Consider the following 16949-nt stretch of genomic DNA (forward strand, 5'->3'; position numbering starts at 1 on the left):
AAAAAGAGAAAGGGACTGGTCCCTTTGAAATCCAGAGTAGAGAGGTTCATTGATAGAAGTGAGCGTTGGGGTAGCAGATACACACATCAGAATTACTGCATCCATGTGAGGGGTAGCGAGGAGCTGCACTCTTCATGTTCCCAGGAGCCAGGTAAACCTGCTTTGATCAAGTCTTGAACTAAAACTTTTCCTGACTGTTCCTGTTCAGCAGTGCATAGATTTTGAACAACAGTCTTCCCAAGTGGCTGCTTATTGCCATGAGGTGGAAAGTAACTCGTCATTCTCTAGAATTTGTGCATTATTTCAGTCTTGCTGGGATTTGGTAGTAATCAGTTTGCTGTCACCCAATAATGAATTTTGCTAACAAACTTTGTAATGTGGTCTCCCACTATTTGGAGAGACTGTATTATCCCACTATTTGGAGAGACTGTATTATCATAGTTTGAGAACTACTTGGGTGTTTTTTTTCAGGAGACAAAGATAAAATTATTGTACCAGAATTGCTACAAAACTCTGGAGAAAACACCACATACTTTTCTTGCAGGGTGATGAAACTTATATGGTGATGGTGGCTGCAGTGTCTTATCAGAAGAGATCAGAAACAGACAGAAACTTTCACTTGTACTCAGTAATGTTAGTAAATTTGTTACTGATGGAATGGGACAGGAAACTTCATGTCCAGTGCAAATGCTAGGGATTTCAAATTAAATTTGTCTATTAATTAGAGGGTTGAACATTGAAATTTTTTGTTAAAAGTTGTTTTTTAACTAGTTCAGGTCAATTGACTCGTGTTGTTTATGTAATTTAAAAACATGTTATTTAAACCAATTTTAAAACCATAATTAGATTTATTTTTGAAATAGAAGTTGTTTAAACTAGAAGACATTCTTTGAAATGGAGAAAAACAGTCTAAAAAATCAAAATTGTTGGAAGCGGAAATATTAAAAGTTCTATTCAATATTGACAAATGGATTTCAACAGACAAAAACTTCACTTAAAAACTGCCCGCCCATTTTATTATGGATAGAAACACAACCCTGGTAGGTCTTTTCCAGTGCAGTGGACTATAGGATGATGTCTCAACATCGTTTGCTGCCTCAAAACATGTAATAAACTATCAGATCTGCAGTGACTAGGTTCTGCAGCACTGTTCTGCTATAATTTAAGATTTCTTAGCAAAGTGCAGAGTTGAGCAATGATATATTTGTGTGTATATATAAATATATAGCAAATTTTATTGGACAGATGCTTGTACCTTATATATACAAGCTTATCTATAAAGCAGATCATAGCTCACAGTTGATGTAATCTCCAGTTGTTGCTGGAAAAACAGGTAAGGTTGTACACAGCCTTGAAGATGACTTCAAGATAATTTAGGATAACGACTACCTGTCTTGAAAAAGAGATTTTTCTGATCTATGATATTTCTCTTCTTACAAATTTTTTTAAAAGGTGGCTCTTGATAATTCCCTTTGGAATAGATAGCAATCAACAGACAGGCTCCATACGAATGCCTTTTTCCCTAAATAGCATGAAGAATTGTTTTCTGCAAAAGATCTCACCACTTGGTCAAGCAACAGATGCTCATTTCTGCACCTAGGAGCTTGTGCTGCGCTCTCTGCCTTACCATCTCCTCCTTCAGCGTTCGGCAGGGTGCCTGCCGGGGCTCTGCCTGGCTCCGCTCCTGAGCGCAGGTGCTATCAGACACCCTTCCAAATCCAGTGTCGCCTTTATAGACCTCTGTGTTCTGGTGTAAGCAGTCGGGCTCTACCTGATCCCTGAATGCTTTTCCGATCTCTTGAACTGTCTGGTTACTTAAGACATGCAGCTTTATTCCAAGATTTGCAGTAGTCCCCATTCTATTTAGAAGAGTGAGTATGTCAGTTAAAGAGGTAAGTTATTTAAATAGCTAATGCATTTGAGAAATGCAGTCACTGTTGAAACAGTAAAAAAGGCAAAAAGAGAATTTGCCAGGAAGTGTGCAATTTTTAATATGAAATCCATAATTATCTTATCAGTATTTGCTTAAAGGCAGAGTTGGCACAGTATTAAAATGTCACACAGTTTGAAGAGCAGCAGAATCCCATAGCTGCTTGTATTACAGGCTGTATACAATAGAAAACTATAAAACATATTCATGCCATACTAAAATGTTTGGAAACCTACTGCAGCAGCATGGATGGAAACGTTTAAATAAAATGTTACATTAAGATGTCATTAAATAGAAAAGCAAGGAACAGCAAAATCCTGATGTGTAAGTAATCAAATCTTTACTGTTCCTGCTAGAAATGATAAAATTTAGTAGATTTTTTTAATTACAAATGTTAAATAGATGCCAGTCTGAGTGCCACACCAAAATATAGATTGTAAAACAAGAGAGTTAATAAAACTTCAAATATTTTTAAGGAATTATCCACTTCCTCTGTTCAAGTGAGAACTAAAATGTAACACAGACATATACGTAAGATAGGAAAATATTTCTTCAGGCAAATAGTATAGTAATCTTAATTCATAATTTAAGAATGCCTATTAAGAGGAGGAGGAGGAGGCTGTATACATTGGAGGATATCCTGTATAACTGTATGCTCAGCTTTATTTCAGTCTGTGACTGAAATATATGAAATGCTGATTTTTATATAGGTAGTTGTGGTTTGAAATTTATATATATGTACAATAGTATGTGGACATATTAATTAGTAATTCCATATCCATTTTGAGTAAAAGAGCAAAAACCATGATACTCAGCTTGACTGTGCTATCAGTAGTGTTAGTTAAACTACAGAGAGAGATAATATGGAAATAAAACTCATAAATCTTACTGTGTAGAAGAGGGATAAGATACTAATTTATTTCTTCCCCCAAATCAATTAATTCTTAGTAACAACACAGTAATTATTAAAATAGCCATTATTATAAGTCTAAAATGAGAGTAATTGCAGAGGTTTGATGTAAAGCTAAGAAATGAGATGTTAATCTGGAACGAAGGGTTTAAATACGGAATTATGATATACTTGGCTTTCTGTAGTGTACTGTCAGGCTTGGGCAGTTCGCTGGTCAATAGTGACATTCTGTGTGTCAGTGAACAGAGTCTCCTGATACCTTAACCTGCAGTTCACACATTACTGAAGCTCCAACTGTCGAACATTCAAGTCCCTTGGTACTACTGCAGCTTCCAGACTCTCCTGACTGGCTCATGTTTCATTCTTTGGCAATTTGCCCTAATGATATCCCTCAGGAGCTTTCAGACCCTCTTCTTTTCCATATTTAATCGTGTTATATTAATCTGAGTGCTGAGCAAACTATGCTGCACAAATTGTAATTGTCCGTGATTTCTGCTGTGATGGTCTTATAATTTTTTTTTTTCATTTTTAGTGTAAAAATACATGTACAAAATTGCAGTATAATTTTTATTTACAAGTCTAAGTGTCCAAGACCACCAGGGTGTGAAAGCTTTAACTGCTGATCTGTTCCACAAAGAGGGTTTTTTTTTCCTGCACAATCCATAATGTTTTAGCACTTGCTGTATGGACAGGATTTACATTTTATCTTTAGCTCTTCGTTTTGTTACTGTAAAAGTACATGTCTAATAAACAGTGCTATTATCAAGTTAACCTCAGATAGTAATTTTGTTGCAATATAAAACATTAGGACAATCTTGTCTTTTTCCATGAGCTTCGTGTCTTCTACATGCGGCATTCCCTTTTTTTAAATTTTTTTTTCTTTATTTTATGAGGTTTGTAGTGTTTTGTTTGCTGGGTATAGGCTACCTCAGTTTGAACACAGTCTTGATGTTTTCTCATTCTGTTGTAGCTCTGTGGCTGCATAATAAAATAAATAAATTTGAGTGACTCCCTGATAGCAAAGTGGTATTTGATAGATCAAATTTGAATTCTTTAGGTATTGCAGATTATTTTGTTCACTGAAGGAGTGAACTAGACCATGTTTCTAATCAATTCCATAGATATTTTTTTTTTTTTTGGGGGTGGGTGGGTGGGTGGTTTTTTGTTTGTTTTAGAAAATCAGGTTTTGAATGGTAAGCAGATTGTAACACCACCTTTCTTGGTCAAGGAGTCCTTCATTTTCTGGTGATGCTAGTGCCAGACTTGCCAGTCTCTGCTTTGGGACGGGAGTTTTGGAAAATGGTAATAAAGTTGCTTTGCTGTCACAGGGAATGTTCACTTCAGGTTTTTTTAAAGGTAGTTTGGAAATCAAGATAGTGACACAAATAGAAATTAATCCTGCTCCTGAGTTTAATGCTCTTCTGCAGCTTCATGCAGGTTCAGATCAATTCCAGTTGTTCCAAATAGCAGAAATGTGTACCAAAAAACTCCCGTGAGTCTTTCCTGCTGAGCGGAGCTGAGTGCAGCTGGGATGCGCTCGAGTTCTGTGGCAGTACCCATGTGTGATAAACATCAAGTAGTGCACGTTTATTTTCTTTTTTTCAAGGAAATAGCTGAGCAGGGCTAACTTTTAATTGACTTGTTAGGCTGACTTCTTGCAAATGTACTTTTATACGTATATCAGAGTTCTTCATAGATGTGTTTAAGCAATTAAAAGTAATTAAAAATGCTATAATATGTGCTTTGGGGAGGTTAAGATTCTTACATGTCTAAAAATTAATTTAAGACTTTGTATTTTCTTTTTATTCATATTTTTTGTTGCCAATTCTGTGTGTGTATTTTTATTTTTAGTTAACTGCTTGTGTTCATGCGTCAGCTGCATTGTTATATCCAATGTATTGGCAACACATTTACATCCCAGTGCTTCCTCCACATCTTCTGGACTACTGCTGGTAAGACAGCTAACCTGTTATCCCCATTTCTGAGATTCTTAACTGTCTTATAATTCTGATGAAAGTAACTGATGAAAACACTAAGTATTTATCTGACTAAATATACAGGATCCAGTTTATGAAAGCATTTAAGTCAATGCTTAAATGATGACTTGAATAGAGATATTTCAGCATGCCTGTACATGGTGTTTGAATTGGTACCTTGAATTACAGAGCTGATTACTATCAATGCAGCATTTAGAATCATGTTTATAATAACTCTTCCTGTTTTATTGTTAGAAAATGCATTCAGTAATTTGAATGCAGCTGTGTTACAGTTTTCTTTTATTGGGCATTTATTTTAACTTGACATAAATGATACTGATAGAAGCATTCAGAAAAAAACTGTTCAGTTTTTCCGGAATCAAACATTAGTAGGCATCAATGTTTCCCTTAGGTCTATACAATGATTTAATATTTGTATTTTAGACTCAGCCAGGTTCAGGATCCTATCCAACACCTTCCTGAAAGAGCTTAAAATCTCCTTTTGGTAATTCCAAAATTTTCATTATAAGAATTCTGCTTCTCCTGACATGTTTCTGTTCACATGACAAACTTCGTGGTTTTGGCAAATTTTTAAGTTGAACAAGAACGAATCAATTTTTGAGTCACTTCTGATCCTTCAAGGGATGGTGTTTCCACATGCCTGTGTTTTGAGATTTCAGGCTAAGAAGAGATGTACTTTCTTTTATTCATACTAGTGCCAGAGATACCAGATGAGAGTTTCCATTAAAGCACCTAAAACAGGAGTATCCATCCCTGGAGACTTTCACTTTAACTAGACCCTATGGATCTGTGGTGGAAAAATGAACCATATAAAGCCATTTTAGAGATCAGGAATTGTTGTTACATATAAAAACCGAGTCCAAGTCAGATGCCTATCAACATGAGTCTATGTTTCTGTTACTAATGTTTTTCTTCACAGAAATAAATTATGCTTGTATGTTTGCTGGACTTTGTTTTGTTTTTCTTCTGAAACCTATAAATATTGATGTTCCACTGAACTCCAGCCAGTCTATTGAACTTCTTGTTTTCAAAGAAATTCTCATTATGTTTCCTTGAGTCTCTGTGATAGTTTTTCCTCAAGTTTACAGTATTTGCCCATGGTATATCTTCTTCTGTGATAGTTCCTATACTTCATATGTATATTATTTATTGTTTTTAAAAAGAAATCAAATATTCTTTTCCCACTCCTCCCTTTACTTTCAACTATAGCTAAGGCTTTCATCTTTAATGATAGTTTTCTTTTGAAGAGATTCTGTCCTAATTGTTTTTCCTCCTAGCTTTGATAAGTGCACAAAGATAGGGGGTAGAGCTTGGACGTATTTGTTTAGTTTTTGTATTACTTGAGCTTACCACCAGAAGCTTTGTAATTTCTTCAGTGTCATCCATAAATGCTGTTCTCAGAAGGTAGATCCACACCTTTATTCAAGCTGTACCCTGCAGAGTGCATCCTGAATACTGGAAGATTTTTTTATTTCCCCTCCTAAGCACAGATAATGTTTCCAGAAATAATAATGTTAGATTCTGTACACAGCTTCTTGTGATAATGATAATAGTTGAGATTCTAGGTCATTATGGCGTGACCTGAGATTTTTTTTTACTCATTAAAAAGAAGCATGGAGTTTCTTAAACTTGTAAAACTCATTTATATCGCTTTTTCTTTTTCACAGTACTACAATAGAGTGGGGGGGGGGAAGTTTCCCTTTTTTGGAGATGTTCAAATGGAAACATAAAATTCATGAAAGGAAATGCACAATTGATGAGTTTACCACAGTAACTATAATTCTGACCTTTTAACTCAGATTTTCATTCATTTACATTTCTCTGCTCATGTCTGGTTTGAATGGTTCTTTTGTGAGGCAGGTTGGAACAGTGTAATAAAAACACATAAAATACTTAGCTTTCCTCATGTTTTGGCATATTAAGAGTGAATAAATATTTTCGTTATAGGTGTACGATATATCAAGTTAGAAAACCTTGATGAATTCGTAAGGTCAAAGTTTATGCTAGGCCAGGCCTAGTGTGCAGTCCAAGAAGTCATGTCAATTTAAAATTAATAAAATAATTTTCTAGTTCTTTTTTATATTTTGATTTGATAGAGGAAAGTTCTTTTTATAAAAGTGCCTTTTTTCCTTTTAGCTTAATATGCATTTTCATACCGAGGAACTACATTGTCATTGCTTCACTTGGACTTTGTTGGAATGTTTCCCATGAACTCTCATTTTCTTAGTGTTGTTCTGAAATGGTATTCAAATAAATGAAGTAGGGGATTATCAGTTTGATAATTTTGTTTGTTCCAAGGGAGTAAGGCCATTTTTAAACAAAGATAAAATACATTTAAATCTACTAGTTTAAATATAGGCCCTCATCCTGCAACTTTTCTTTGCATGTTAATCATCCAACATATTTTGAGAGAAATCCACAATTTTTTTTTACGATTTGGACTATATATCTTCAAAATTTCATAACGATAAATGATACAATTCAGTGGGGGTTAGAGTTTGATAAATTACATAAATTGCTCAGCTGGTACATTTTGTGGGCATGAAAAAAAATGTATCTTTGAGTAAACCAGATCTATATTAAAAAGTTATTTAACTTCTTCCACTTGCCTTTTTATTCGAAAAGCCTCTTAGGTTCCATCAAGCAACCTGATATAGAGACTGATTTTAGACATAATGTTCTTAAAGTAGTCCAAACCCACCGGTACTGAGCATCAGTGTGGACTGCAATGCTGTCAGGATTGGTCAGGTTATGAGTACGTGCAAAGTCCAGCGTGTGAACATACATATTTATTTACTTCAGGATGTTTTTCCCCCCCCACGTAGCTTATCGTGACCTTGAATTCCGTTATGAGAACTGCAATTTGAGAACTGAGAATTTGAACAGCCATCCAAAAAAGAAGAGATAATAAATTTCTTTTCTTAAAAGATAGCAAAATATTAAGCAGTGAAAGTAATTTTCGTTTTAGCTCTAGAGGAAGAAAACATAGCAGAGTTACTAAAAAATTGAATTTTCTGAATATTTTTTAAGACTTTATTTCTTTTCTACATTTAGGTAAGTAAAAAGATATTGTTGCACTCAGCCCAATACGTGCCTGGCTTTCAAGAAAGCTTTTACAAAAATTAATTCTAAGCATTGATACAGTAATTATATTTGAATAAAATTAATTTTTGTATCGGAGAAAGCTAATTTAATCAAATTTCTGTGTAATTTCTTGGCAAACTAAGTCTCTGATAAAAGAATGTATGACAGTTTTGTCTGTGGATGATAAAGCATCTGTTCTACTGATGCTCTGCTAAGAATATAATGTAATTAGAAAATTCAAGTTACAATTGCAACGTCTTTTTATGAGATTTGGTCTCTTCTGAATTGGGATATACGCACGCCTGTTTTCGTGAGAATGGGACAATTATTTTCCAATTAACTTGCATGTTTTGCATAACAGTAATTATTTTAGGCAATGATGCTGTAGATTAATAATATTTTTGGTAATAACATGCATAAGCAAGAGAGAAACTATATTGCAGCTCCCAATAGTATCATAGTAAGCAATTTCATGTACGTATTACAAAACTCTGCTGTTAAGGCTTCAGAATCCAGCAGTAATAAAATTCATTCTTTGCTGAAAATGATAAAATTGACTTTCCATACCTGCAATTTTTATTTCATGCATTTTCAAGATGTGTTTATCTAATTAGCTTTGTACCTTTATTCTGTAAACTTCTCAAAATTGAAATGATGTAGCTGTTGCTTTGTTCTATAGAAAAGAGCTACACGCTACCCTTTTTAATGACAGATTTATTAATGGAGCAAATCATCAGCTATTTTAAGTCAGTACAGGCCTCCTGGTGAAGCCGCTAGAACAGTGTCGGTGTACAAGAAACCAAGTGTGCATAAAGCGCATACATGATATAGTGCTTGTTTTCACCATAGTTTCTCCAGTTTGTGTTATTTGTAATGCTGAGATAACTCTGATGCAACGAACCTGACGATCTGTTTTGCTGCATATTCAGTTACGTGTCAATCGTAGTCATTCTCATTGGCTTGGTTAAATATGTTATGTAGTATAAAGCGTTCTTAAAATTAGAGAGTGTTTTAAAGCTGTCTCATTACTCACTGAGTATAAATACGTGTCTGCTCTGGAGGGACGTCCATTTATGATTCCATGTTACTTGTGTTTAGTCCACAAAGGCATAAGGCCTTAGCCCGGATGAAGTCGTCAGGAGGTACTAAAATTTTTCAGTATTGGGCTAAGAAAAAGATGTGTGGGGAGTTAGGGGTCTCCATTTCCCCTTTTGGAAGCCCCATTGCCTAGAAACCGTAAGCCATGACAGTTTGCAGTCTCAGCAAACCTTTATTTTGATAGTATAAACATGATGAAAGCTTGTTCTGGCGTCAGTCAGTCTGGGGTTTGGGTGGTTTTTTGTTTGGGTGGTGTGTTTTTTTTTTTTTTCTCCTCCATTGATCCTCTCCTGTGGGTTATTGTTAATGAGAGCAATTGGCTAATCTGTAGCGTGTACAGATTTTTCTAAAACTGGCTGCAGTCACAGGCAGGTGAGAATTGCTACTCTTGCTCCCAGAGTTGGGACCAAATTGATGTGGCCACGTGAACTGATGCAGTGAAGCCTCTCCCCCCGCCTCAGGAAGTCAATCGCCAATCCGTTGATGCCAGTAGCTCAGATCCGTGATCGAATTAATACAATAGGAGAAATTATTGTATGTCAGCCATCTGTGTAACTTCATATAAGTCATCTTACCTTCCATTTATTTTTCAGAGATTATTTTTATATAGTTTTTTCCTCTCTATTCCCTTAGTATTTCGTTTCCCACAGGCTTGCTTAAACCAGCCTATCGATTGCTCACCTCTCTGGAATATTTTTAGTAATCTCGCAGTACCGAAAAGTGTGGTGATCGTTGGATGTGTTTTCCCTTCAGCGCTGCATACTGAGTATATTCTTTGTCAGATGTTGCTAGAACACATTCACTAGAGGAAGAAACAGAAGATTATAGGAAACCATGATAAATCAGCCTGACTAATTCAGTTTCTCACTTGCGTGCTGCAGAAGGTCTCACTCCAGAGGCTTTGTGTGGATATAGTTCCTTGTCTTATTCAAATTGGAAATGAGAAGTTTAATATCTTGAGTTAAATAGGATATTACACAGCTTCTAAATGTCCACCAAGGAAGGGTTTCAGAAGCAGATTCAGAACCAAAACTGGAGTTAATGATGTTTGCGTTGCAGTGTGGTGATGTTAACTAGTTCCATATTCTTCAGAATGGTGTTTTAAAACCATTGTAGTTCTAGAGACACACCACTTTTGGAACATCCGCCAGGTTAGCTCTGCCATACAGTACGGTTGGTTATTGAAACTGGTTAGCAAGCCTTACACGTCTTCTCGCTCATACTTCTATAGTTAGGAACAGCATCCTTTATTTTGTGGTCGTCTTTACTGCAGAGTAAAAAAAAAAAAAATAAAATTTCCCTTGTCTAATAAAAATTTCAGTAGCAACTGTGTAAATTTAATACAGGCTTAAACAGTGAGTGTTAACTAGGGACTGTATGTGCCAAGATTTTAAGGTTTTTTTGCTCCACGAATGTTGTAGTAGTTGGTACTTAAAACAATAATTTGATCTTTTCCACTTTTTTTGTTCAGTGCACCGATGCCTTATCTAATTGGTGTCCACTTAAGCTTAATAGAGGTAAGTTTACTATACCCTTCTGCGTACTGGTAGGCGTGAGGTATGTGTGCCATAAACGATAATTTTTATGGAAATGCTTCAGAAAGGATCCCTGGTTTTTAGCATACAGAATTAGAAAATTTAAGCTTCAGATGCTTTACAAAGTGAAAAATATCCCTCTTTAAAATCTTACTTTTGAAGTGTTTTATGGAGACATGTAAGCTCTACATCATAATTTGTTTCTGTGTCTATTTAATAGCTCAATGATACCTTTTTTTTTGCCTTTTTTAGTGGTTTAGCAACAGATTTTCCCAACAGTAAGAATAGTTAAAATTTATTTTGGAGTTGCCATCAACCAGAATTCAACATCATTCTGATTTCCCAGATAATTTATGTTCCTGTCCCTCTGAAAACCTGAGTATAACATTCATCCCATAATATTCATAGCTATGAATTTAGAAATGAATATTTTTTGCCAAAAAACAGGAGGTAGCCTTTTCAGATTTAAACATACAACAAAACAATAGAATTCACTGAAGCGGTAAGAAGTAGTTGGGTTATAAATAGCTTTGCCTCTTTCCATAATCATTTGATGACACCATTAAGCCTACGTGTGTAGTCTGATTATCATGCAGAGTAGATAATTGATTTGGGAACTTTATTTGATTTACACTTCTGCTAAAGCAGTTTCTAAGGATCAATTCGCATTTGCTAAGCTGATGAGGTGGGATCTCCCCCAGTTTGAGCCACTAGCGCTTTGTGTTTCCAAAAAAGAACCTTCTATCTTGTACACTTCTTAACTCTAGGCATAGCCTTCTGTTCTCTCAAATCAAAGTCTTATGATCTGCGTACATCGATTGTAATATCTTGACTAGGATCTTTTTCCTTATTCCATCAGAAAATAATGGAACAGAAAGGCTTGCTCTGAAAAAGAAGTCACTCAATTCCTTCTGGAATTATTTCCTGGACTGCACAATTATGTATTATTGTAGGACCATATAGAAAAGAGTATCATTTTTTTCCTGAAAGGAACAAATTGTTTCATTCTTAGCTGCTAGTCAAGTCCATTGATGAAAGATTGTTTCCTTCATTCTTCTATAATACTAGTAGACATCACATGCCTGGGACTTATTATATATATGCAAATAATTACTTAGTTTTCTCTGTTTTTCATCTGATTATATGATTAACATCCTATCTTTCACAAATGAGAGAATGAAACATTGTTATAAGATATGTATAGTTCCAATATATTTAACTGTGTTTTGTGTAAATCTTGGTTTTCAAGAATTCGTTTCTTGAATATGCTTGTATTTCAGAGATTATTAATATAACCTTACTGTTTAATGAAGAGGAAGTGTTTTTAAAAGCTACTTTGAATCCTGTGTCTAATTCACAAATCCTATATCTAAAGCTCAAAATGCTGTCTTTGCCATTATTGTCCTTTGTAAAATCATCGTTTCTCATCTAGCACATTATAATAAAAATGTACTGCAGGAGGATGCCATAGTAAAATGCTTTTCCACTATTTTTTTTTCCTCTTAACAGAGAGTAAAAAATAGATCACTGGAAGATGTGGTTTTGCTAAATGTTGACACAAACACTCTAGAAACCCCTTTTAATGACCTGAACAACCTACCTGGTGAAGTGGTGAGTCTTACAGATATTTCGTTCTTTCTTACATAGATGCTTGAATTACTAGTAGTTATTTTTGCCTGGTTTTGCTAACTACTATGAAAGGAATAAGGGGGTGAAAAGCACCAAGTGTAGACCCCTATATTTGAGATTTTTACCTTTTTGACAGTTGAGGAGATGTTGAATGGAACATCATATTCCTTATTGTAAAAGTAGCATCATAATTACAAAGCTAGCTGCATTCATTAGGCATAGCTGCTTTAAACGCAAGAGTCTCTTCATCTCATCTTAATCATTATATTACAAAGTAGGCATTTCTGTCTGCCTTGTGGCATGTCTTGCAAAAGAACGAGAGAGTTTTTGAAGGCAAAAAGAAGAAGGGGGCCAATTATCGGCTTCTGCTTCCCTGCCACCTGCCAGCGCTTTCCTTTTAATTAATGATCTGATGGCACTGGTCAATATAATAAGAAATGCTTGTACAGTTGGGGTCAGAAAATTCAGGCTTTGATCTTCTTCAACTTTCTGAAACATTTATTTGTTTTCTCTAAATTATTTCAGTTTTATTTTAAGCTCTTCTATCCTGCTGAGGGCTGTGTGAATGAAAACCTATACTGTTTGTCATTTGCTTTGGCAGAGCAAAGACTGCTTACTTAGAATTCTATTTGTAAATTAAACTGCAAACCCAGTTTGTCATAAAAGACATCTGATCCTTTTGAAATGACGAAAACTGTCTTTTGTCTGTAAAGGATGATAAATTAAGTGCCAGTTCTTTCTGGACTTTGATCTTGCAGAGGGTGTCCCCCCCCCCCGCCCTTTTTTTTTTTTTTTTTTCTTATTGCCTATAGGGGAACATATTCTGTATATCATCTTAAATAGTCACGAAATTCACTTACCTTGTTTTTCACAATAGAGCTCTGAAAGAATATCATTGTGAAACCACTGTTTTGATTATTTAGTTATAGATGCTCAAGCTATCACAAATGGTTGTCAGCACAAAGAATTTTATATCAAAATGTGAAATCAAAGAGTTACATTTTCTGAAATTGTAAATCATAAAAACAAACTGTCTTAATCAAAGTAAGGTGCTGTAGTGACATACTGTCTTTTGTTTTTGTTGATAATTTGTATATATTTGGTACAATAGAAATCAAACTCTTGATGATTATACTAATGTCAGTTCTGTTTGATTTTAATAATGTTAAAATCTAGACTTTTTATAGATCATCCGGTCGGTCTTTCTTTTGACTCATACTATCAACTATAGTTCAGAAAAGTAAAAGACTGTATAAAAATTATTCTGATGTTTTGTGGTTTTACTTTAGTGTATGAAAAAGTATACACACACACACACGTACATATAGTAATTTTGACTGTACTCTATCGTTCAAGAGTATAACAAGTTAAATAAAAAATGAGTCATTTTCTGGTGTGTCAGTAATTTTAACTGACCTTGCATTCAGTGAGTAAGGCTGAGGTTATAATGTCGTGGAGGTAACATACCTCTTGTCAAATAATAGCTAGATGTAGAATTGAGAATGAGGCATCATCTTCCATAAGATACTGGAGTTGTAGCTGGAGGTCCTTCGAACAGTAAAAATGGATATTTGTGCAATGAGAGGGATTCTCATGTGTTTTACAGATGCATATCAAAATGGTCTCTAAATGAGTAGGCTAGCATGAAGAAAACAGGGATACAGATCTTCATACTTTTAGAAGTATATTCTCCCCCAGGATATATGCATGTTACTATTATTAATGTTAATGAAGGTTATCCAAGTGTACAGACTATACAGTAGACTTAAAATATTTCATTCCACATAGAATATAGAACAAAAGAGAACAACTCTGTTTTATGCAAAATATACTTGCAGAATTTGAGGATTTTATAATGAAGCTTTTAATTTGAATATTCCCATCTCTTCCTCTACTTCAATCTGTAAAGCACTTTAATTAAAACAATTTAATGGAAAACATATACAGTTATAGTTGGAAAAGCTGGAAACAAAAGGCACAGACAACGTCCGTGTTTGGCTCATAAAATGACAAAATGCTTGTCTGTCTTTTGCATTCATGAGGGGCAGTGCAACTGCTAACATCTCGGTTAAAAAGTATAAAACATAGAAGTGTAGAGTCAAAATGGTAAGTTAGACTTAAAACATTAAAGCAAATGTCAAAGATACATATGTGAAGCAGTTTAACCTATGTAAATAAACCTCATAAGCACACATACAAAGGTAGTAGAACTTCTGATGAAAAAATATAATGAGTACCTCTGAAGGGTGTTAAAATAGAGTGAGGAACTGAAAATATAAAAGAAGCTCTGGTTTTGTATCCCTTTCAAAAATTGGTTCCAGGTTGGTTAACAGCCTAACAAAAGAAATGCAGTATTTTCAAAGAGTTTTAGAAAACTGTTTCTTGTGTCCGAAGGAAATTGAGTAATTATTTTCTTGATCAATAAGCCTGATGATGTCCTCGCAGCATAGGTATTTAATAGTTTACCCATGTATAAGAAATATGTCTATTAAAATGCTCTGATTGTGGGTTTTTTCATGATAAATTTAAGATTGAAAAAACATTATTATATGGCGTTGTCTAATAAACTGTATAATAAATTAACTGAGATTTAAAGGCATTTTTAAATCATTCACTTAAGCATTTTAAATTATAGTTACAGGCTAGATGACTTTCTATGCATGTGAACTTTATTATTCTGTCAGACTGACCAGTGGTCTTGACTGTGCAAAGGTCAGTGGTCACAGTTGTCCTGAATTACCAGTCCTTTTTTCATGTGGACCCTCTGCTGCGTTGCATGCTGTAATCTTCTTAATGGCTTCATTCCAATATTCACACATAATATTTTAGATTTATTGACTGCTAGAAATACTACCATGCCAGTAGCAGTTCCGCTACTCCTAAGGTATTTAAAATTGGAAAAATAAATCAGTGCAAGACTTTCAGGAATCCTTTGTTTTCTTAGAGGGGGGAAAAAACCCTCTTTTTCCTCTCTTCTGACAAGAACACTTGTTTTTAAATTTCATCATTTCACTGTGAATTTGTCTATTATTTTTTAATTAAAAAAAAAAAGAAAAGAAACTAAGTAGCTGCTTCTGTGGGAGTAAATTTCCTAATACAATAATAATTAGATCACCACTTTAATAATGTGAGACGTTAGACAAAGAACATTTGTGATATATATAAATTAGCATAGACCATAGACACAAACTTATAAACTTTGGGCCTGATCCTGCAATACCTGCTTGCAGTTAACTCTGACAAAAAGACGACTCCTCAAATTTGAACACTTTCAAAAAAACCTTGGAGAATTGAGGGCATCACGTTTAGCAACCAAGTCTGACTGACTTCTCCGTAGACTAAGCAGAACTTTTATAAATTTGATCTTCAGAAAACAATAGGCTTTATAGGTTTTTAGCATCTTCTGTGGTTGTTAAATATTGTTAACCATAAAATCTACAGAGCTGTTGAAAGATGCATAGCCTTTGTAGTGTGTGGTGCCTACGCGCTATGATGCAATACAGAATCTAAATAGGGTTTTAGAGTTTTAGTTTTGAGATTCCTAATGTCACAGGATTTTAACACCGTAAATTGGGCATATGAACGTTACTGTTCTAAAAGTAGCATTTGAGAAGTAGGCTGTAATTCACGTAGAAAATTAAACAGTTACTTTATAAAACAATTACTGGGAGTGCAAATTATTCCTGAAAATACAATGATTAATAATATTATAAAGGAGTTATTGTCAACGTGTAACAGTGCAACTAAAAAGATTTTTTGTAAAATTTGAATATCGTAATTTGTTATGTTTTCCCATCAGAAAATAGCCAAAAATGTTACTAATATATTTTAGAAACCCAGAGCAGTCAGCAGAGTTTGCAGTGTTATGAGGCCACTATTTATTTTGAATAAACTCTTAGATTTGAGATTCTGTTGAACCTTGGTACAGTTTTAGGAGCTAGAACTTGAGATTGAAAAGTACAACTAGTTTTGAAAACATTTGCATTTAAGTAGTTGTTTTCGTCTAAACGAGTATTTGTGATTAAATGCTGGAGGACTGTCTGAGATGCCTTAATCCCGTCTGTGTAGGTAATATCAAATATGTAGAAGCCCGTTCATTAACAATATTGATTTAAATCATATCAGATTCCATTTTGTTGTAAGGTTTTTTGTTTTGTTTCTCTTCTCCGCCATCTTCTCTCACTTTCTGTTGAGAGTGGGCTTACTTTCATAGTGACATAATCTGATGGGGAACACCAACAAATAATTTAAAGCATAACAACTGTGACTGATACCAGAGAAATACTTGGATATCTTTTTTCCAGAGATCTGGTAGTTATTGGGAACCCCAGTGCATGGTTCTGCATTTCTCAGGCAACAAACGTTTTGAGTATTTCTATATGTGCTTAAATTTATATGCGTGCTTAAGTTTTTGCAGGAGCAAAGGCTTTAATTAATAGTTACATCATTTTATTAATTTATTTTTTAACTTTATGTGCAGTTCTATTCTTCCACTCACATGAATATTCAAGAGATATTAGTCATGCTTTGTTTTTGATCAGGTAGTTAGTTATATTTTAGGAATCTTAGGACATAGGGTGACTATTTTTAAAAATAATGCTTTTTTTTTTTAATGACCAACACAATATTTTTCTACATTGTAGATATACTTACTTATATATGAAAAAAAAATCACATACCAATCTCACGATTTTCTAAATCTCTGAAAAACTATTCTATTGATTTAAACCTTCCCGAAGCTCTCATTGCTCTTCATTGGTAGTGTT

General features: G+C 34.4%; 1 protein-coding gene across 2 annotated transcripts in view; it reads left to right on the forward strand.

The window, feature by feature from the left end:
- Positions 1–16949, forward strand: part of DENND1B (DENN domain containing 1B) — a 165664-nt gene that overhangs the window by 96566 nt on the left and 52149 nt on the right. For both annotated transcript variants that reach the window (XM_075156553.1, XM_075156554.1), the window contains 3 exons: positions 4692–4792; positions 10491–10536; positions 12064–12165. In XM_075156553.1, coding sequence (XP_075012654.1) covers positions 4692–4792; positions 10491–10536; positions 12064–12165 — 249 coding nt within the window. The remainder of the gene's footprint in view (positions 1–4691; positions 4793–10490; positions 10537–12063; positions 12166–16949) is intronic.

The sequence above is a fragment of the Calonectris borealis genome, chromosome 8 (assembly GCF_964195595.1).
Source record: "Calonectris borealis chromosome 8, bCalBor7.hap1.2, whole genome shotgun sequence".
Taxonomy (NCBI): Eukaryota; Metazoa; Chordata; class Aves; order Procellariiformes; family Procellariidae; genus Calonectris; species Calonectris borealis.